Here is a 24,889-nt window from a genome sequence, read left to right as displayed (position 1 = left end):
AGCCGCCCCCTCAAATAATCAAAAAGAAAATGAAATCATATATGATAGAAAAGAAATCACATAAATTTTATAAATATGAATCTTAACAATTCTTTCATGAAATTAGCCAGTATGCTATTTCAATACTTAAATTCACACTCAAAGTTTAAAACTTACAATAGGGAACTCATAATGACCATTAACAAAGGAAGGTAGTGCATAGGATTCTTGCTGAGGTGGCATGTTTTCAATGTTTGTCAAAAATTCTTGATGCATAGGTACGAAAAACCATTTCGATTAGGAGAGGAAACTGAAGTGCCGAGAAGAGAAGTACAGGAAACGCGGATAAAATTATAAGAGGTATTGATACCCATGGCAAGGTCCTATGTAGCATTAGGAACATTGCAGCAGCAAAAGAAATCATCATGGTGACTATGGAGAAGAAAAGGCATGCAATTCCAAAGATCAATTTCGTAGGCAAAAAGACAAGAAAATCGTCCTCTGCATATCGTGCAGTAAGTATTCCTAAAAACATTAACACTGAAGTTGATGACGCAAAGAGTGAGAGTCCATTTGTTATCATAAAAGTCATGAACGCGGTTCTGTCTGTATGTAACATTATGGGTAGGCCTGTTCTATCGTCGTTTCCACCAGGTATAGTGAAAGCGGTTGTAAACATGACGGCAGCAATTAGTGTTCCAACAATCATACTTGATCCTGCTGTGTTCTTCATCCATCTTTCACCTTCTTTTGCTAGCTCCTTGTGTTCTTCGGTGAATAAGGCGCGAGGCTTCATATGACTTTCGTTCACTTGCTCTTTGTACTTAGGTTGTACCAAGATTTCAATCTCCTACACATTTATAGGATAAATGAAAAACATGGAGTAAAATATTTATGAAATTTCTTAATTATTATAGTTAAAAAAAACTCGCTCTCACAGATAACCCGAACAGGTAAAACCTCATAACCAGGCCAACTTACTCATTGTTAAAAAAAAAAGATATACTTGAGGCGTCCCCAGATGTGAGGTTCCTATATGATTTTTTAATGTCCGAGGTCCTTGTACTTTACACTCGTTTCGCGAGGGGTCCCCGTGGTTTACAGATGCAACTTAACGAGTGTAGAGTATGGGACCCCACGTTACTCACATGGACCCCTTGCGAAACGAGTGTAAAGTACGGGGACCCCACTCGTCAATTAAAGTTTAGGGACCCCATATGAAATCAGCGACGCCTCATGGAATTTTTTCTAAAAATTTAAAATAAAAATGATACTCCGTAATTTGTTCTACCTTATACCACTGCAGTTCCCGTTGCATTTGTAACGCAGCTCCAGAAACGCGCTCAAGTTGAGTAGGAGGGGAGAGTTTTGCAGCAAGATGTAAACAATTGTTTTGAAACAGATCATGCCTACTTGCAACTATGCTTTTCTTTGTCCCAAGTTTATAAAAAAGACTGAATATTTTCTCTTGTCGAAGAATGATCGCATGTGAAAAAACTGTCCTTCCTTTTTTGTCTTTCCTCCATATAAATTCGGGATTGTATTTTATAAGCTCGAAAACAAATTCAACAATCCCATACTTAATTGCAACGTGCACCGCTTTGTCTATTTCGATATGTTCAAGCTGTGAGTGACTAATGCCTTTTATTTCTTGAAATATGCAGCTGAGGAGTTTGCTTGCTTCATCATTTACCAACTTTTTGTCATGCAAATGCTTGATATCAGGTACTGCATATTATATAGAATGACATATTTTTAGATGGATAATTAATATATCTTTCAAATTAGTTCTCCAAAACTAAAACTATGACATCACGGTGCACTTTTTAAGTTATGTGGCAAGGCATGGAGTGAAAGGAAATAAATTAGAGGGTGTTAAATTTGTGGAAGGTGATATGGTAAAATGTGATTGGAAGTTGAGGATAAAAGAAATTAATTAATATTATATAAAATTATTTGGTGAAATCCTGATTAGTCCAAAAAATTCTGATTTTTCGATGAGAATGGTGACTGACGCCTCGGAAGTGTCTGATCTGACGCCGGGTTAGGGCGTTAGATCCCTGTGCCACCTCATCTGACCCACTTTATTGACGCCGCTTTATAAATGGTCTTACATACCGAAAAATTGTAGCAGGGTCCACCCTACGCGATGTAGTAAGCTATGTCGAGGATTGAGGATTTCTTCTTCGGTTGAAATGTTGACTTTATGTTCAGAGAGATTTGACTTTTCAGTTCTTTGGGTGTCAACATCCCATGGGGAATGTATACGAACACCTATTTAGAGTGTACATAAGCATCATTAAGAATTAATCAATGGTTGCAGTCCAGGTGTTTGATGAAATGCAGCATCATTAAGTTAATCCGTACAAACATGTTTAGAGTCCATGAATATGCATTAACTAGTAACCATATAGTGCCATGTTTTTGTGAGTATGATTAACTTTTGACCACTATAAAATAACAACTAGGTGACCAGTGTTACATACACCCGGTGGTGGAATCAGAAATTTTTTTTACCAAGGTCGAAATTTTTTAAAAAAAATTAGTAACTTTTTTAGGAAAAATATGGAGACTTTTGGGAAAAATATAAAAGTTTTTGGACAAAATACGGAAATTTTGGGCAAAATATGGAGGGTTCGAGGGCAAAATATGAAGACTTTTGGGCAAGAAAAAAATTCGTTGGGGAAAAAATGAAAAATCCAAAATTTTTGCATTAGAAATTAAATATCCACTGGGAGCGGGTGCCCTCGCCTGCCCCTTAGTAGTTACGCCCCTGCATACACCCTGGTGACCAGAGTTTAAACCATTCTAAAATAGCCTATTGATTGGGGCCCAAGCTCCTCCCAACAGGTTTGGGTTAAAACCTTGATGGAAGCGGTTGGAAAGGGTCACGGGATATCTAGATAGGACTTGTATATTTGTGTAGAAAACACTGCCGTTTCACGGGTAGCCTAAACAGAAAAAACCTTATCCGTTTACCCATTTACTTACATTGATAGATCCAATGTTTCCAAAAGGAAAATGTGCTTCCACTTGCAAAAGCAGAAGGCTTATGTGCCAACTTATGAAGAGCATATTCACCATGGTTATCCGCCATTACTCCTATCTTTGGAAAGGTTTTAAGTAGCATGGCAGCAATATCTGTAGCACATAAGTAGAAAAATAATCGTACTAATTCGTTGGAATCGCGAAACATTGATAAGTCTTCAACAATGCGTTGTTGGGGTGCAAACCAAAATCTCACATTTAATATGGGAAGAAACAAATGTGTGCATATAAGTCTAGGGGGACCCACCCTCTGCTACCAATTAGTTTTAGAGTAGTAAGAGACTTTTAAGCTTATATGTAGGACATGTTGTAGGGCTATTCGTCTAACATGTACAAAATTGACTCACCAAATATTTCTGCAGTTATTAAATTATTCAAAAGAAGCACACCATCTAAGCTGTTCTTCGGGTCCAACATGTGCTTTGGAGTCTTGGAGTAGAGAAAGTGAACCATTCGTTTTTTACCATACATTGAAGCCACAATTACAGGAAGTGAACTTTCACCGTTATGCTCCCTTTTCAACGTAACCAAGTTCTCGTTTGTATTCACAATTGCTTCCGCCAATTCTATGTTTTCAGTTATTGCAGCAAGAGACAAAGGAGTGGCACCAAAATCATTGAATATCTCCAAACCTTGTGGTGGCATATTTTTTACCAAAACCATTGCAATCTTCATTTTTCCCGACAGGATTGCAACGTGGAGAGCTGTATCGCCGTGAGATGAGACGATTGCTTTTCCGGCATTTGGGTCTTTCTTAAGGAAATCATTCACTTGTGCAATGTCATCATTTTCGATAGCTTTATATAGTTCTTCATATTGAAGATGCTCCTTGACCCCTATGACCATTATCATCAATACTTGATTTAGAATAATGAAAACATTAACTTTTCCAATATAAATAACTAAATTTAAAGTTACAAGGTTAAGCCAACCCCATACCCTAATGTATACAGCCTAGCAGGATTACTCTCTGACTGTTTTCAACACTTCTAATTCCACCCCAAGATTCAAACATGAGACCTCTTGCATCTTGCAAGGATATCAGGGCGCATCAATTTGGGTTATTTTTTTTTTCTTAAACGGGTCAATGCTCTATTGTCTATTGAAGTAGTATGTTTCTTGTAATCATAGTTATTCCATTACTTATGTATAGAAATTAAAAAGTAGTAGAAATGGGTAGAGCAGTGGTTGCGGGTTGACATGGCCCATTTTGACCCCACCCGACCACAAAAATCAAATACCATAACGATTTATAGAAAACTAAGTTAGCAAGAATCGCACCAGAGACATCTTCGTCATGTGTAAATTTAGGATGACGTGGCGGGCTGGGACGCATCTCAGCCAAATGATCCCAAGCATATTTAGCAGAGACATGAGTGTTCTTCTTGTATCTGGAGTAAGCTTGTGACCCACACGCGAGTTGAATAGCATGTAAAGCCTTAGCATTCTTCATTTGCCATTCTTGTGTAGCTTCTTCCTCTTCTGATTCGGCTTCTCTTGACACAACGTCCCATAAGCCTTGACCAACTAGATAACTTTTTAAGCATATCTTCCAAAACTCATAGTTTTCTTCTTTGAATACTTCAGGTACAATCCCAATCATAGCCATTTCTTACTTAATACGCTTTCTGCTCTACGACACGTTAATGTATACATGTATGTTAGTGACAAGGCCAAAATGTATTTTAGTAACCTGCAATTTTAACCAGATGTACGTGGCTTAACCAAGTTATCTCGTGACCGTATTTTGACCTCTTGTGGGGAAACCAAGGACCAACCACTAGGCTATCTTGAAATGGTTATACACCACAATAATCTATATTCTGAAAAACAATAGTTTTAGTACCCCGACTAAGTTATTTCGGTCACATGTTTCTCACATGACTTAATTCTGATATAAATCTAATAGAGCGAGAATTATGTGTTAATTGAAATCAGAATTTTGAGCAGAGACAAATGAATGCATATACATTCTGAAAATAAAGTTAGGTGTATAATTAGGTGTATAATACATAAGCAGTCATAACAAACTCTTACTGAAACTAAAATTAATAGTTAAAATAGAAAGCACAGTGAACCAGAATTAAGTTAGGACCTCATTATATATACTATATAATATATAGCATTTGTATAATGACATGTGTTACAAAAAAGAAAATTGTATATAATGACATGTTGGAGCTCATTGTTCTACTCTGCAGTAGTAGAAAGGAGACTTACTAGAGTTTTTGTTTCTCTGAAACATTCACTTTGTTGATAACCAGGTACACAGAAATTTATACTTATGAACATCAGTAAAAAGCACTCATAAACACAAAAGAAGGTTACTTTAACCTCATTTCAAGTGATATTTTATTCCTATGTACTGTTTGGTTCTTTATCTGTTACTAATGATTCTTAACCCATGCGCTACTAATCGCCTGATCTACATTTAAGATTAATAATGATAATTACTAGTAATATACATCACTAGAAACATTCATGGAGACGAAAGAAGGTTACTTTAACCTCATTTCAAGTGATATTTATTCTTATGTACTATTAGGTGCTTAATTTACATTATCAGCAAGCTTAAAGATTCTTTTTGTATAATATACTTCTTTTTGTACCATGCATAACACATGGGTTAGACAAGTGCAAGGATCAAGCAAAGGAACATATTTTATGTCTGATTCAATAGTTATTTTTCAAAGGTTTATGATTAGTGTGATGGTATTTACACTCAGGAATTTAGATTGATGCGAGCGAAAAAAATTGCTACAATAACTATAATTTAAAATATACCTTTTCACTATTATAATATGCAAACAAAAAACTACTTAAAAACAGTCTAAATTACATCAAGAAATGCACAAATTCTACCCAAAAAACTGCACAAATTTTACCAAAAACTGAACCATTTTTGAGTTCCAAACGTTAAACCCCTTTAAGTCTCTCAGGCCAAGCCCAATGGGTGTGCAAGGTGTACACTTGCATAGGGCCCATCAAATTTGGGAGCCCAATTTTCAATTTTTTTATTAGGCGCAAAGTCAGGCCCCGAGTTTTTTATTAGGCCCGATGTACCCTCTTACACTAGGAACTAAAAGTTCACTAGCAAAGTCAAAACTCATACACTAGGAACTAAAAGTTCACTAGCAAAGTCAAAACTCATACATAGGGCTCATCAAAATTTGGGGGCCCAATTTTCAATTTTTTTATTAGGCGCAAAGTCAGGCCCCGAGTTTTTTATTAGGCCCGATGTACACTCTTACAATAGGAACTAAAAGTTAGCAAAGTCAAAACTCATATAAAATGCCCACTAGCAATGCCATTGTAATGGGTTATGATGAAAAAGATTTTTAATTATTTTCTGATCCATTCTATAAATATCTTTTGAAAAATTCCAAATACATCGATGTGGGACTAGGAATGTAATTAGTAATAATAAACTCTACAAAAGCTTCTACATTCTTAATTATATAAATTCCATCTATTCATCTGTGATTCTTTGTTCTTACGAAACTATACAAGTAGACCAAGTTACTAGAAATATAGCAAAAGAGACGAACTAAAAGTTACTATACAAGTAAATATTCTCAATAAGTATTACTGTACAAATAAGTATTGCAAGTGATGATGTCGTATGTGCACATGAGGTTGAATATAGTTTTTTGGAGTACAAGTCATAGAATTCAATTCATAAAGTATTGGAATAATAAATCAAAATAGATATAATAGTCATTCGATATGTTTTAGTATTGTTTTCCACTCTAATAATCTCAAAAGTAAGAGGATTATAATCTATATAAAAAACTCCATGTACTATCCTCTTAAACACTTTCCTCTCCACTCATTTCTTTTGCTAAAAAAACTCAAGAATGGTTGATTAAATAATTTGCTACCAAGATTGGGAGGAGAGTTTCAATAATCAATAATTAAAGATTACGGTATGTAATGCTAGTGTTATATTCTTTATGTTTATTGATATGATATTAATTGCCGTTTCTTTAAATAGTTAATATTAATTATTCGTTAGGGCCCTTTTTTTGCTTCGCTCAGGGCACTCAAATTCTCGGGACCGGCCCTGCTCAGTCTTGTTCCAACCGTTAAACCCTTCTGTTACAAATGTCTCATTACCACATTGATGCCCAATATGATCACTAAAGGAAATGGCACTTCTAGTGTGTGCATTTATCATGTTGTTACTTTTTTTTGACCATTTATACGTGAGAGTACGCGATTGAACCATTTGGGGCCAATCTTATTACTAAAGTACAAAGAGGTGGTACAAAACAAGTAAGGAACTAAAGTTGGGAGATAAGGGATAATGCAAACTTGTGCTTTGCAAGACTACATTAGTCAATCACTCAAGATGCAATTGATCAGTGAAAAAGAAATAATAAAACCCACTAATTCCACCAAATGTTTTGTTGTGAATCATTTAATTATTAGCGTGTCTCAATAAAACATGACCTGCGGCCCAGTTCAGAGATAACTTGGGGCTCAATCTTGGCATGGTTAAAAATACTATAAATTTTGTTACTGTGGCCCAGTTTATAACATGCGGCTCAGTTCATTCCATGACACACCATAGCATATTTGTCGCACTTGTTTTATGTTCAAACGATAAAGACACACGTAAGACCATATATCCAATGGGGCGCGTTAGCCCTTTGTGTGTCACCAACACGCCTCCAACACACCTTTAGTGCGGCGTGTTGGAGGCCTCCAACCTTGACATGTGTGGTTGGAGCATGAAAAAAAAATGGATGTGTAAAAGTTTATCTCAATTTTGATTGGTCCAACTTTTATTATCTATTATTTCACCTAATTTTCAATCATATTTTAACACATCTAGTACACCACCCCATTATTTTTCTAGTTTACCAACACGTCTACCACGTCGGCGCCAAGCACCCCCCTCAACACGCCATGCCATGGTTAATAAAATATGGTAAATTAATGACTCATATCTTGTAACAACGAGATTGAGTATTTGTTAGTGTTGTTATTTCAAGCCATGGTTAAATAAGTTAGGAAGTTCGTTAGGGAAAAAATGCTTATAAAACTTATAAATTTATTAATATACGTACATTTTCAAATAAACATTATTTTAATTTTAATCCCGATCACGATTATTATACCATGAGTTTATAAAGTTTGTTAGTATTAGTAATACAAGTACGAGTAACAAAATAAGAATTGACAATATGATCCCAAAACTTAAAGGAAATAAAGGATTTGAATTGAATTGAATTTTTACTTTTTGTTTTTAAGTTGCCCCAAATGTTCCCGCTTATTTGACATATCCAATTCCAGCACACAAAAAAAGAATATGTTCAGGTGCCGTACTTTTTGGTAAAATACTACGATTCTAGTACTCGTACAATTTTATAGGGAGTATATTGTTGGAATTGTTTTCAACAAGTTAATTGTTCGTCTTTTTCTGAATATTGCAAGAGGTTGAGATTCTTTAATATCTTTAAATTTAGGGCTATTGGTCGGTTTGGTCGGTTTGGTTTGCACTTTGTTCAGTTTTGAACCTCTAAAATCAAAATAGAAAAGAACCAAAACTGAATTTGGATGTCAAAACCATACTATAAATTCAAATTCGATTTTTAATTCGGTTGTTAAAACATAAAAGCATACAAAAATAAATTTTATCAAAAATATCATTTAACATACGAAGTCACAAAATATGAATGATTATATAATACAAAGTACTTATATATAACCATATACTGATTTCAGTTCGGTTTTAATCAATGCGAAATCGTTTTTCAAATCCGATTTGATTTTAACTAGTTTGAATTCGTTAAGTATTCGGGTAAAGCAGTTTCAAATCAAATATTGAACACCCCTAGTAAAGAATTCACATAAATGAGAAATATAGATATAGATTCAACACTCCTTTGCACACTGAACCCATCATATCAGAATAATGGTCTGTCTCACTGTGAGATCAACGGGTCGAACAAAGACGAAATTCAGACGTAGTGATCCGAGAGTCCTGTGTGAAAGGGATCTCACTCAATGGATCAAAGTGTTATGAACGACTATGTGAGCCCTAACAAGACTTGATAACCCCAAGTTATCAAACACACTTACAATAAACGAAAATATGTGATGAACACAAAGAAACTAGCAAGAATAATAAAAAAAACAAGAGAATTTAACGAGGTTATATGTAATCAATTGTGATTACTCTTATCTTTCGCCAACCAAAGAGAGTTCTTTATTGATAAAATTCGTGGTGTGTGTTTACATATTATATATGGGGTATTTATAGGAGAAAACAAACAAGAAAACTACTTAACGAGCAAGAAAATTCGTTTATAGAAAATTCTGGCCACCCAGCTCCAGACTCGTGATCACGACTTTCAGATGGAAATCCTCTCGCGTTCGCGAGATATGCATCAACACCAAATTCCAGTCGCGATTTACAAACTCCCACACGCGATCTTGTTGACCCCTACTTCGCGATCGCGACTATACCCCTGGCGGTCGCGAGATATACGACAACAACACTCTTGTTTTCCTTGACTTGTTTAACTCGATTCGTACTACAACAATCTCTCACTCAAAGAGACATTAAACAACACCTATCTTTAACCTGACTTCATCAACATCTCACAGCAACAACCCGACCCGCTAATTACACCTCCGTTTGATACTCTCAGGAACTTATGCTTCATTCATAAAGGCCTCCATCTTTCTTAGGGGTCAACAGACTTGAATAAAGACCCTCGTCGGATTTTCACCCGAGTCACGCCGCATGTAACACCCTAGATTTTTTTTTTTTTTTTAAATCACAGCGGAAGGCTTAATTAACATAAATACCCTTAGTTAACTACTTCATTACAAACCACCGGTGTTACATTAAACGACGAGTTACATATTTATAAAAGTTAAGACATCAGAGTTCGTCTTGTCAAACATATCTTCAACCCGACTCCAGTCACTACCAGCACTAAGATTCAAAACCTGCAAGGGAGGATGTGAGGGGGGTTAGTACAAGGCTAAGTGAATGGAATCATCTAACAGATCTAGCATACAGTACCAACTTGTACAACTACAGCAGCTACAACAATCAATAACAGACAACCGGCAACTATCAACTAATCATCTGACAACTAACAACTAGCAACTATCAACTGGAAACTGGAAACTAGCAACTATGCTCCAACTAGAGGATCGGCAGCTTGTACGGGCACACAACCACTAGCTAATCAGTCTAGCGTCTACCGATAGCCTTTACTACTGAATCCCCAGTATAGTCATCCACACATAGGTGATGCGTCGTTCAGTACTATACTCAACAAACAGTAGCCAACTAGACCCAACCACAACTAGGTTGACCTCTCTGAGCTGAACCTAACAAGTATAGGTTCCAACTGGCAACTACAACTTGTGCACACAACTGTTAAGCAACTACCACTACGGACAACTGTCACTATGACTAGCATGGCAACTCTACAGTGATCATTATTACAACATATCTACTAAGCATGGCAACTATAACAGTATAACATAGTAGCACAACTTGCTACTCTATACTACACCCAGAGATAATCCCACTCACCGATTACCAGCAACAGAAGGAACTCAGAATTCTAATCTTACTGAGCCTTCTCTTCGTCTTTATCACCTGAGAATAGACATAACACAGTCAGTAATCATGTCTTGATAACAACCCGACAACAAAACAACAACACCGATACCAAAACTTAATCAATCTGGCCTGTCAACCGTATGAGTGACACTCATCCGCACGTCTAAGAAACCTCAACCGTGCGGTTGACACCTCACTCGTACGTTTGGTCCTTGGCCAAATATCTAATTACACAACAGTAGATCCATACGGTTAACCACACGAGTGACATATGACTCGTACGAGTTACATCTTAACCGTACGATCCAACTAGCAAATATAATAGTTCAAGTAACCACTCACTCGTGCGGTTCACCATGCGGTTGACCGTCTCAATCGTACGAGTGAAAGCTCACTCGTGCGAGTGAAGGATCACTTGTGCGAGTGATAAGGAACATCAATAGCAACATGTAAAGATATTTTCTAACCTATATTCATCATATATTCATTCATTCATAAGCCTATATCAAGAATTCAACCCATAATAACAGATTAACGCATGCACACTAGATACACACGCTAATACCTCTATTTCTGACCCAAATACATTTTGATATAGCTTCTAAATAGTTTACCATTGGAAAGGATTTTTCATTATGATTCCAACGATATTTGATTCATCAAAAACGTAGTTACGGTTTGAAAGTTATGACCAAAACAAGTTTTCACAAATCTGACCCTGTGCTCACACGTGTGACTGAGGTCTCACTCGTGCGAGTGAGTCCTCACACGTGTGGTTGACCCTCAAAAGTGTGGTCACTCGTACGAGTGACCTGTCAAAAGTGTGGGTGCTGATGAACACCTACAGCTCGCTGTTTTCGCGTTTTTTGACCCCAAACATGATTTTTGCTCAATTTGATCATGAAACCACTTCAAAAACATCATATAACAACTATAGAACATATATCTAACAACAATTAACACTAACAAACAAAATTCATCAAGATTCAAGCATCAAAACTCACTTTTTATTCAAGACGCGGGTGTTACAAATCTACCCTCCTTAAAAGCGATTTCGTCCTCGGAATCGGGTCAACTATGGTCAACAAAACCCAAAATTGTTACTCGAACTGCCAAAACACACGATCAAATTTATCGATCTTATCCCCGATACCGACGTTATCCACCACAATTGCATAGGGAAACGAGATTCTTGACGTCAATACACTCCCGATACAAAATAAGTTGTCACAATCTTCATCGATCAACGTCCGTTAATCCACTTAAGCCCACAAATTACACGATCGAGTCAAATAATCAGAGTCAAATTCATGTTTCTTCGCCATTCCGTATCATAAATTTCACGATCTGTCATCCAATTCAACTCTTTATATAGTCCACTTTTTCCAATTATCCAAAGCATAGGCAATAGAATTAGTTATCATGCTAAAATCTATACATATGTCCACGAAATTACCTATTAAGTCAACAGAACTTCACAGGTTATTCGTCTCATGTCCAGTCACATAACAATCCAATATAGCACAGGTCACCTAATTTTCCTTCAGCTTCTCAGAAATTCCGTATGATTTATCATAATATACTTCTGTTGGCCGGACACAAGCATATTATCCTAAATCACACCTTCATTCTGAGTTGCTCGAAACGGAAAAAATTCTACTTGTCTCATTCACTAACTTATGTCCAATCAATCTTCTCAATAAGCATCGGTAATTAATTTAACTACTTTATGACTAATAAATCACAACATCTGTCCAATCACAGTTACTCAAACCTTGTCTATCAATCATCCAAATATAATCTATCAACCAGATCATACATCCAACAAGCTTAGGAAATACCGTCGTAACAATCATACTCATGCCACTATCCAACAACTTCCTGTCATCCAAAATTTTACTATACAAACATACTCAACGCATCTCTTTCCAAGTCGCGATTCTCAATCTCAAAAATTCAACCTAAGGATCACCCTTTACCCCACATAACACACAATGGTCGCAACCAAAACATAAGCAACATAATGCAACAAATAAATCTCGCACTACTATCAAGATCTACCAATCTAACACACACACATATATATATATATACACACAATCATATACATATATATATAACTAAACAGTATGAGAATTTTTTAAACATACCTGTATTCACTTCATATTCAACATCTGCATCTGCAACCATCTGATAAGCTCTTGCTGTTGTTGTAGGTTGATTCTTTCTTTTTTGCCCAACTGGAGAATCAGAAGATCCACCTACTGATCCCGACTGCGCTCCTGGCCCCGCCCCAGAACTTGATCCTCTTACATACGGATACTGAGCTGAACTATGCCCCACTTGATGACATTTCCAACCTACATTCTCTTGGAACGAACACATCCGAATCTTGTGCCCCACAATACCACATCTCAAACATCTTTTGGTTGAATCTAAACAAGGACCACTATGAGATGATCTAAAACTATAACACCAAGAATTCTGACTTGATGTTGTCCCACTCTGTTCTGACCCACTTTTCTGTTTCAACTTAACGGACTTCTTTGACCTAGAGTCCGAATGGCTCATCACCTGATCTTGTTGTGGTACTACATAACCTACCCTTCTATTTCTTGCTGCTTTAACGTCATCTTCTACCATCTTGGCCATAACAAACACTTGCGATAGTATCGTCGCCATCCTAACCATCATTCTGTACTCTGGTAAAATTATATTAACAAGATGTTGAATTCTGGCCTGTTCGTCTGGAACCCACTGCTGCACGAACCTTAATTTATCCATATACTGCTCAATCACCTCATCTATCATCAACTGATGAGTCATTTTCATTGCCAAAAATTCTGTCTTAATTCGATTGAGATCATAGGACGAACAATACTATTCACAAACTTTACTATAAAATTGTTCCCAAGTAATCATGTTCATTTGCTCTTTCGGTATACTAGAAATAACCGTATCCCACCAAACCATTGGGCTATTTTTGAACATACGACTAACATAAATAACCTGTAATTCTGGTTCGCACAAACAGGCCTTAAAAACCTTTTCTATCTCTCTTAACCAGTTAAGGGTTACCGTTGGGTTAGAACTTCCTGAGTACTCATGTGGATTACAATTCAGAAACTGTTTGAAGGTACATTTCTTCGGTTGTTGAAACGTCGGCATCTGATATGGACCCCACATTTGATTTGGGAACTGTTGATTAAACTGAGATGGCATCTGATACTATTGAGAAAACTGATACTGAGGTGGTAACCATTGCGATTGTTGGAAAACACTTCCAGTTTGCTGATACATATTTGACTGCACCGGATACCCACTAAACATATGATTCAGTACACTACCACTTGGATTCACCATTACCAGACTTTGTTCTAATTCTCTTATTCGATCATTTGCTTCCTTTAACCGACTTTTCAAATCTAGAATTTGTTCCTGCGGATTATCTTCTGACACATACCCGTCTTCACCTGGGGCTCTGAATGTTCCGGGGGCTGACGGACCAGTTGTGTTTCCTGTATTATCTGCCATATCTTCACTACCACAACAACTCACACAAACGTTTAGTGGAAAACAGGTTAGTACCTATCAACAAACGCATGTAATCCCTACATTCACTTAACCCGTCCCCTCAGATATGTTTGTCACAACAAAAGGTTTGGGAACATGACATTCAACACAATGTACATGCGGCCAAACCTATGCTCTGATACCAAGTTGTAACACCCTAGATTTTTTTTTTAAAATCACAGCAGAAGGCTTAATTTACATAAATACCCTTAGTTAACTACTTTATTACAAACCATCGGTGTTACATTAAACGACGAGTTACATATTTATAAAAGTTAAGACATCAGAGTTCATCTTGTCAAACATATCTTCAACCCGACTCCCGTCACTACCAACACTAAGATTCAAAACATGCAAGGGAGGATGTGAGGGGGGTCAGTACAAGGCTAAGTGAATGGAATCATCTAACAGATCTAGCATACAGTACCAACTTGTACAACTACAGCAGCTACAACAATCAATAACAGGCAACCGGCAACTATCAACTAATCATCTGACAACTAACAACTAGCAACTATCAACTGGCAACTGGAAACTAGCAACTAGCAACTATGCTCCAACTAGAGGATCGGCGGCTTGTACGGACACACGACCACTAGCTGATCAGTCTAGCGTCTACCAATAGCCTTTACTACTGAATCCCCAGTATAGTCATCCACACGCAGGTGATGCGTCGTTCAGCACTATACTCAACAAACAGTAGCCAACTAGACCCAACCACAACTAGGTTGACCTCTCTGAGCTGAACCTAACAACTATAGGTTCCAACTGGCAACTACAACTTGTGCACACAACTGTTAAGCAACTACAACTACGGACAACTGTCACTATGACTAGCATGGCAACTCTACATTGATCATTAGTACAACATATCTACTAAGCATGGCAACTATAACAGTATAACATAGTAGCACAACTTGCTACTCTATACTACACCCAGAGATAATCCCACTCACCGATTACCAGCAACAGAAAGAACTCGGAATTCTAATCTTACTGAGCCTTCTCTTCGTCTTTATCACCTGAGAATAGACATAACACAGTCAGTAATCATGTCTTGATAACAACCCGACAACAAAACAACAACACCGATACCAACACTTAATCAATCTGACCTGTCAACCGTACGAGTGACACTCATCCACACGTCTGAGAAACCTCAACCGTGCGGTTGACACCTCACTCGTACGTTTAGTCCTTGGACAAATAACTAATTACACAACAGTAGATCCATACGGTTGACCACACGAGTGACATATGACTCGTACGAGTCACATCTCAATCGTACGATCCAACTAGCAAATATAACAGCTCAAGTAACCACTCACTCGTGCGGTTCACCATGCGGTTGACCGTCTCAATCGTACGAGTGAAAGCTCACTCATGCGAGTGAAGGATCACTTGTGCGAGTGATAAGGAACATCAATAGCAACATGTAAAGATATTTTACAACCTATATTCATCATATATTCATTCATTCATAAGCCTATATCAAGAATTCAACCCATAATAACAGATTAACGCATGCACGCTAGACACACACACGCTAATACCTCTATTTCTGACCCAAATACATTTTGATATAGCTTCTAAAGAGTTTACTATTGGAAAGGATTTTTCATTACGATTCCAACGATATTTGATTCATCAAAAACGGAGTTACGGTTTGAAAGTTATGACCAAAACAAGTTTTCACAAATCTGACCCTGTGCTCACACGTGCGAGTGAGTCCTGATAGTGCTCCAAACGAACATATATTTAGTCGCAATATCATCCCAATATGTAAAGTTTTTAGTTGTAATTATTCTATTTTTAAGTTGTAATCGTTAAAATAAATAAATGTGAAGACAAAGCACGAAAATTAAAGAATTGAAGAAAAAGTGCCACTAAAGCCTGAAAAGTGCCACTAAAGTCATAGTGCACTCAAAAGTGCCACTAAAAGTGAGTTAAAGACTTGCGCGGATTTTGGGAGTTAAGGAAAATAATTTTTTGTGCAAATTACAAATTGTAAAACGCAAAGTACAAGATATTAAATAGTACGAAAGGACGTTCGAAAATCCGAAACCGGAACCTGAGCCAACTATCAACGCGCGACGCAACGGGCCGAAAATTATGAGTCAACTATGCACAAGAATATAATATAATATTTAAATAATTATATAAATTATTTATATATTATATATTAATTAAATATAACGTCGACAAGCTAGGAGACAAGGCAAAGTGAGCTGTCCAGAGGGGCCATACGATTGCATGGCCTGGCTGCCCTTTTCCCATGTGATCTCATGGCAGCAAAAACCTGGCCACATTGCTATAAAAGGCAGGCCTGTGGTCGAACTCAAAACACACTCTTTCAATATCTCCCTCTGTAATATATATATATATATATATATATATATATATATATATATATATATATATATATATATATATATATATATATATATATATATATATATATATATATATATATATATATATTTAGGGTAATTTTATATTAGTTAGTTTGGATTATGTAAAGGTTATTTTACGGGTTTTAAAGTCGAAGTTCTGTTCGTGTAACACTACGCGATAAATAATCAATGTAAGTTATGTTCTGCTTTTTAAAATTAATGTCTCGTAACTAAGTTATTATTATGCTTATTTAAGCCGAAGTAATCATAATGTTGGGCTAAAATATTAAGACGGGGTAATTAGGCTTTGTACCATAATTGGGGTTTGGACAAAAGAACGACACTTGTGGAAATTAGACTATGGGCTATTAATGGGCTTTATATTTGTTTAATTGAATGATAGTTCGTTAATTTAATATAAAGATTTACAATTGGACGTACCTATAAATAACCACATACACTCGATCGGACATGATGGGCGGGATATTTATAAGTACTAATAATCGTTCATTTAACCGGACACGGGAATGGATTAATAGTTAATGGACTTATTAAAACAGGGGTGAATTATATACAAGGAAAATTGGTATAATTATAGTTTAAATCCCCAATTAGTTGGAATATTTGACTTCTGATATAAGGATAATTTGACGAGGACACTCGCACTTTATATTTATGACTGATGGACTGTTATGGACAAAAACCAGATGGACATATCGAATAATCCAGGACAAAGGACAATTAACTCATGGTAATAAACTAAAATCAACACGTCAAACATCATGATTACGGAAGTTTAAATAAGCATAATTCCTTTATTTTATATCTCATCGCACTTTTATTTACTGTCATTTTATTTATTGCACTTTTAATTATCGCACTTAAATCATCATCATTTATATTTTTCATTAGGTTTTAATTGTGACTTAAAATATAAAATCGACAAACCGGTCATTAAACGGTAAACCCCCTTTTATATTATTATTATATATATTTTGTACAAATATAGTTGTTTAAAATATAGTGTAAAATAAGTCGTCTCCCTGTGGAACGAACCGGACTTACTAAAAACTATACTACTCTACGATTAGGTACACTGCCTATAGTGTTGTAGCAGAGTTTAGGTATTTCCACTCTATAAATAAATAAATAACTTGTGTAAAATTGTATCGTATTTAATAGTATTTCGCAGTAAAAATACTACTATTTTGTATACACCCCTACGCACATCAAGTTTTTGGCGCCGCTGCCGGGGAACCGGCGAAACGCTATATTTTTAATATATATTTGTATAAATATATTTATTTATAATTTTTAGAAAAACAATATAAAATCTAAAAAAAAAAAAAAAACTAGACTGACAGGCCATGCGGTCGCATGACCCATCAGCCTAAACCCCATACGATCGCATAGGGTGGTCTGACACGTCTGACCTGGTACGCCATAAATGCAGTTAGGATTTTTAATTTATAATTATTATTAATTAGGGTTTTAATTAGTTTATAATTTTAGTTTTAATTTATAATTTGTAATTTTAAGTTTATTTATTATTATTAAATATATTGATTAATATTTTTATATAATAATAATATAAAAATAATATTTTTATAAAAAATGTAATTTTATCATTTTTAGTTTCTTTTTATAAATTGTATATTTATATCGCTTAATTCGTAATTTTTATATTTATCATTCGTAATTAGTTTTAAGACTAGTATTTTGCCGTAGTTACTTTATTTTTAGCTTTTAAGACTTTGCCGTAAAATCCCTTAAGTGCCTTTTCTTTAGACTAAGATTTAGGTGCTTTAGAATTTTGCGACGCCATTTTAAAATTTCAGTACTTTTTAAGTTATTGCCGTTTTGGATATAGAATTCCTTTTAATCTTTAATACCTTTAGACATAACTTTTAATATTTAGTTTTTAGAATACCAAGTTTCGACGCTTTATTTTCTTATTTTTATTTTTCGACTGTTTGTTTTCGACATTTATTTTTCGACCTTTTATTTTTCGACCTTTTATTTTTCGACGTTTTTCGACGCGCTCTTTTTCTTTTTTATTTCTCGACTCTCTAGTTTTTAGGACTTAGAATTTTTTCTATTTCTTCTCTAAAATTTCAAAACGAAAAATTATTTTAAGCAGTTAAATTGATAGACATCCAAATTTTCTGGTTCGTAGTAATAGTTGGATTTGTTAGTGGCGAGTTGTGGGCTTCCGATTTAAAGGGTCCTGGCTACCTGCTGCATCTATTGGCTATTCGAAATGTGGGCAAAATCAGAAAAGTCTATTAATCTGATAACTTATATAATTTTTTATTTATTTTATAACTAATAGGATAATTAATAAATGCACGACATTGTAGCTAAAATTTGGTAATAAGTGTAGTATGAAAAACCTCGAAAATATCTTGGAAACTCTTTATGACATCCGAAATCAATTTAATCAATACTCTAAAACGGTTGTTGATGACAATTCGTTCCGTCAATCTTGGATCACGAATGACGAAACAATAACTGGTTGTGAAATATGTGGAGATTATCACTCAACATGGGAATGTTATTATTACGTTTCTATGGAAAATTATGCACTCATAGAACCTGAATGGAATGATTATGAAGAATACAATTCAAATTGGGATTATTCCCAAGAATATATCCAAACTCAACAACCAGAAGACGAGGAACATTATGTGTCTGAAAATCTTTTAGACAATATGAAAATCAAACTTGAAGAACTCGATGCTCAAAATGAACAAATGAGAGAGTTTGTAAATTGGCAAGCTGAAACTCTGTCAGATTACACACCTGTTGATTTGAGGAGTATTGTGCAAGAAAATCTCATATCATCGAATTTTGATGAATTCGAGAGCTCCGAAATCACCAATTATCGCGATGATACTTTTTATTCAGCTTTACCAATTTCACAACATATCGACACATTAGCCTCTACCGACGAAATCAACGATCCATCAATGGATGAAGAAGAAGAAGAAGAAGAAGTAAGGGTGACAAATTGGTACTCTTGGGAAAACGATAACGTTGAAAATTTTACCCCCGAGACCAAAATGGTGAGACCGATAAGTACCATTAATGAAGAAGAAATTTGCTTCGATCCCGAAATTCACCATTCCACAACCTTCCAACCCAATATTCTCAATAGACGAGTCATCTACCAAAGATGAACTACAAGCTGTAATAGATATTGACACCTCGAATTTCACCCAATTGGGTAATAGAGGTGAAAACTTTGATCCCGAGAATAAACGGAAGAAAATGTTGGGAATTGTCCACCGTATAGAAATATGTATGTCGGTGTATATCGATCCATTTGACCAAGAACCAGAAAAGAGACATATCCATTTACTAAAAGCTACACTTAAAAAAGAATTAAGTAGTGACGATCGGGTGGGTTTAAACTTTAAACCCATTGATATATTTTATACCACCCGAGATGTAAATAACTGGCTCACTATTTTAATTCGTGGAACTTATTTTACTGACTTCACATGTCGTCAGCTAAGTATGGGGAAGTCTAACCCCACTTAACGTTAAATTTGGGGTTCGGGTTAGTGCATAACTCGTTGATAAACATGCATGATGAGTAAGGGTAAAAGACGCATTTTCAAAGATTAGTAAACAGTTCGGAAAAGTAACCGTTTTTGAAGAAGAAAAAAAGTGTGATAAAACAACAAAAAGAATGAACGATGAGGCGCGCCATCTATCATTTGACGAGCTTTGTAATTACAAACTGGGTATTTTTAATCACTTTTCTACACTTATCACCCTCGTGAATTTATAATTATAGTCTGATTTCATGCAAATGAGGGCATTGCATGATCTCAAGTGTGGGAAAGGGTTATAAATTCTCTCGAGTTTGCACTTAGTTTATTTGCCAAATTTTGTGAAAATTTTAAAAATTTTCAAATAAATGAATTCAAAATCATGTTTATACATATTTATGAACGATGAAAACTATGTGTTAATACCGAAATTATCGTTACCTAGGAAAGGACATAAAATGAGAAACACCCTAAAACACTTGAATTCATTTAAAATGGAATAAAGGAGAATAAAAAGCCAAAGAAAGAAACTAAGTGTGGGGAGAATGTACCAAGTTATTCAATTAAAAAACTATCTATCACATGTTTCTGTAAAGTTATTGCAGGTGCTTTTGTTTTGAACTAAATTAACTGTTTTACCCGCAATATTATAATAAAGATAAAAGAAAAGATGGATCTACACGATGAATCAATTCCATCATTAAAAGGAAGTAAAGTCTTCCAAAAAAGACACGCGCTTCTTGATTTAGGTCAAGAAGTTGTCATCCAGACCAGCTGTAGGTTGACGAAAAATCTAGAAAAGTCATCTCTAAAATCAGCAGGAAATACACGGACCTCAGCATCAAACAGGGTCGCCAAGTGGTCAGACTTATCCTAACCATGAGAGGATCTGTCTCGTAAAATGGGGAGGGCGCCGTGAAAATTAGCTTGATAAGACTAATGAATCAGACCCCCAGAAAGGATAATCTCCTTAAAGATAAAAAAAATCAGCATTTAAGTCTGATATTACTCAATCCTTGAGATTGACTTTAAAGATTGAGAATTACAAACTCATGGAATTCGATGAAATCTAAACTCGAGCTTGAACGAGAAAATATTTTGATCAAATTAAAACCGATTTGTTTTCTGAAAACCTATTTTCAATGCGTTCATTACCATTGAACGTAAAATTCTAGGAATTCACCCAAAATTCATTAGGTCACTTGAACCAAATCGGGTGTTAACCGTAAGAACGGTGGTTGCATATCATGGTCGAAGACAGGACCTTGTGCCAGACCGAAAAACTATAGTGTGATCTTTACTATTGCTCCTACAAAGGATAGTAATTGCATCCGATATGTTTTAGACCATGAACATCTGCATGTCATTAGACATTGCCTTAACAGTTGCTTATTCAACGATTTCCTTTACAACCGGACGGTAGTTTACCGAAAGGTAATATACAGAGCAAGTATACTGGACGTGTGCTTTCCTAATACAAGGTTAGCAAGTGGGTGACACAAAATCGCAAGTTTTGAGCTAAAATTTTAAAATCTGAAACCCACAAAACCCACAAAAATATGTTGCAAACACCGGTGAAGGGTTATTCCGGAAAACTTATCTAGGGTAAAAGCTAGAATGAATTTTCAAAAGATCAAATGTTTTCATAAAGATCCAATTTCCTTAAGGATCTAAATTTTTATAGTCATGTGGGACTGTAAACCACATCGTTACTATCATTGTTTATACCGCCGTATCAAAATCACTAATGTATAAAGTGTGAAGAATAAAGAAGTGATTCGTGTGATTTAATTTCAAGTTCTGTATTGCTTGAGGACAAGCAACACTCAAGTGTGGGGATATTTGATAGTGCTCCAAACGAACATATATTTAGTCGCAATATCATCCCAATATGTAAAGTTTTTAGTTGTAATTATTCTATTTTTAAGTTGTAATCGTTTAAATAAATAAATGTGGAGACAAAGCACGAAGATTAAAGAATTGAAGAAAAAGTGTCACTAAAGCCTGAAAAGTGCCACTAAAGCCACAGTGCACTCAAAAGTGCCACTAAAAGTGAGACTTGCGCGGATTTTGGGAGTTAAGGAAAATAATTTTTTGTGCAAATTACAAATTGTAAAACGCAAAGTACAAGATATTAAATAGTACGAAAGGACGTTCGAAAATCCGGAACCGGGACCTGAGCCAACTATCAACGCGCGACGCAACGGGCCGAAAATTATGAGTCAACTATGCACAAGAATATAATATAATATTTAAATAATTATATAAATTATTTATATATTATATATTAATTAAATATAACGTCGACAAGCTAGGAGACAAGGCAAAGTGAGCTGTCCAGAGGGGCCATACGATCGCATGGCCTGGCTGCCCTTTTCCCATGCGATCTCATGACAGCAAAAACTGGCCACATTGCTATAAAAGGCAGGCCTGTGGTCGAACTCAAAACACACTCTTTCAATCTCTCCCTCTGTAATATATAATAATTATATATATATATATATATATATATATATATATATATATATATATATATATATATATATAGTATAGGGTAATTTTATATTAGTTAGTTTGGATTATGTAAAGGTTATTTTACGGGTTTTAAAGTCGAAGTTCTGTCCGTGTAACACTACGCGATAAATAATCAATGTAAGTTATGTTCTCCTTTTTAAAATTAATGTCTCGTAACTAAGTTATTATTATGCTTATTTAAGCCGAAGTAATCATGATGTTGGGCTAAAATATTAAGACGGGGTAATTAGGCTTTGTACCATAATTGGGGTTTGGACAAAAGAACGATACTTGTGGAAATTAGACTATGGGCTATTAATGGGCTTTATATTTGTTTAATTGAATGATAGTTCGTTAATTTAATATAAAGATTTACAATTGGACGTACCTATAAATAACCACATACACTCGATCGGACACGATGGGTGGGATATTTATAAGTACTAATAATTGTTCATTTATCCGGACACGGGAATGGATTAATAGTTACTGGACTTATTAAAACAGGGGTGAATTATATATAATGAAAATTGGTATAATTATAGTTTAAGTCCCCAATTAGTTGAAATATTTGACTTCGGATATAAGGATAATTTGACGAGGACACTCGCACTTTATATTTATGACTGATGGACTGTTATGGACAAAAACCAGATGGACATATCGAATAATCCAGGACAAAGGACAATTAACCCATGGTAATAAACTAAAATTAACACGTCAAACATCATGATTACGGAAGTTTAAATAAGCATAATTGCTTTATTTTATATCTCATCGCACTTTTATTTACTGTCATTTTATTTATTGCACTTTTAATTATCGCACTTAAATCATCGTCATTTATATTTTTCATTAGGTTTAATTGTGACTTAAAATATAAAATCGACAAACCGGTCATTAAACGGTAAACCCCCTTTTATATTATTATTATATATAAAAATATATATTTTGTACAAATATAGTTGTTTAAAATATAGTGTAAAATAAGTCGTCTCCCTGTGGAACGAACCGGACTTACTAAAAACTATACTACTCTACGATTAGGTACACTGCCTATAGTGTTGTAGCAGAGTTTAGGTATTTCCACTCTATAAATAAATAACTTGTGTAAAATTGTATCGTATTTAATAGTATTTCGCAGCAAAAATACTACTATTTTGTATACACCCCTACGCACATCAGTCCTCACACGTGTGGTTGACCCTCAAAAGTGTGGTCACTCGTACGAGTGACCTGTCAAAAGTGTGGGTGCTGATGAACACCTACAGCTCGCTGTTTTCGCGTTTTTTGACCCCAAAACATGATTTTTGCTCAATCTAATCATGAAACCACTTCAAAAACATCATATAACAACTATAGAACATATATCTAACAAAAATTAACACTAACAAACAAAATTCATCAAGATTCAAGCATCAAAACTCATTTTTATTCAAGAACACAAAAACCCAATTCTTAAGAAATCAAACAATGATTCAATCTTACAAACCTGGATAGATTATCACTAAGAAGTAACAATTCAATCCTTAAAGCTTCTTGATCCAATTCCACACTTGAATTAGATTAGGGTTTGAGAGTGATAAATGTTAGGTACGGGAGCAATTTGGAGAGTTCTAGAGAAAATGAACTCACTAGACTGATACATACACATAAATGGGTTGTAAACCCATACCCTATAACACACGGGTATTTATCAGTTATCTGATATCTTTCGTACTTCGTTAGGAGGCCATAACAGAGTCCAAATTCAACAAACAAACCTGTTCTGTGATCCTTGTCACAAACTTGTCTTAACCAAACAATCAGATAATCAAAACATACTACTATTAAAATTACTTTTAATAACACTTAAGGGCAAAATAGTCTATTTCAGCTAGGCCCAAAACGCGGGTGTTACACCGCACTTCACCCGATAACCTTCTAGCAAGTGAAGTCTTTCAACACCAAAAAATATTGTTGAGCTATAATTCAATCTTTTTGTTACTAGTTTGGGAAACGAGAACTACTCTTTGGTTATGACACCTACCTCCTTAGTTTTGGAGATAACGGGTCGTTTGAGTCCGACCCGACCCAATTAACCCCATTGTCCAAACAATTCATCTGTACAAAACACCATCCACCCGATTTATCTTTCCAATGAAGAACAAATCCGCCGTTAGAAAAACATGTGGACAACCCCATCAAAGCAGCCGTGTGAGAAGGCAATCACACCCTTAATCTTCCACATAACT

The 24,889-nt window shown here is 35.4% G+C and overlaps 1 protein-coding gene across 1 annotated transcript; it reads right to left on the bottom strand.

Moving 5' to 3' along the window:
* Positions 1–226: 226 nt before the first annotated feature.
* On the bottom strand, positions 227–3,873 carry LOC139902228 (uncharacterized). The gene is made up of 5 exons (XM_071884873.1): positions 3,375–3,873; positions 2,971–3,120; positions 2,098–2,253; positions 1,271–1,707; positions 227–829 (listed from the first exon to the last, which is right to left on the bottom strand). Exons 1-5 carry the CDS (start codon positions 3,871–3,873, stop codon positions 227–229), a joined length of 1,845 nt encoding a protein of 614 aa, XP_071740974.1.
* Positions 3,874–24,889: the final 21,016 nt, after the last annotated feature.

The sequence above is a fragment of the Rutidosis leptorrhynchoides genome, chromosome 3, assembly GCF_046630445.1.
Source record: "Rutidosis leptorrhynchoides isolate AG116_Rl617_1_P2 chromosome 3, CSIRO_AGI_Rlap_v1, whole genome shotgun sequence".
NCBI lineage: Eukaryota > Viridiplantae > Streptophyta > Magnoliopsida > Asterales > Asteraceae > Rutidosis > Rutidosis leptorrhynchoides.
This window is presented reverse-complemented; position numbering and strand designations above follow the sequence as displayed.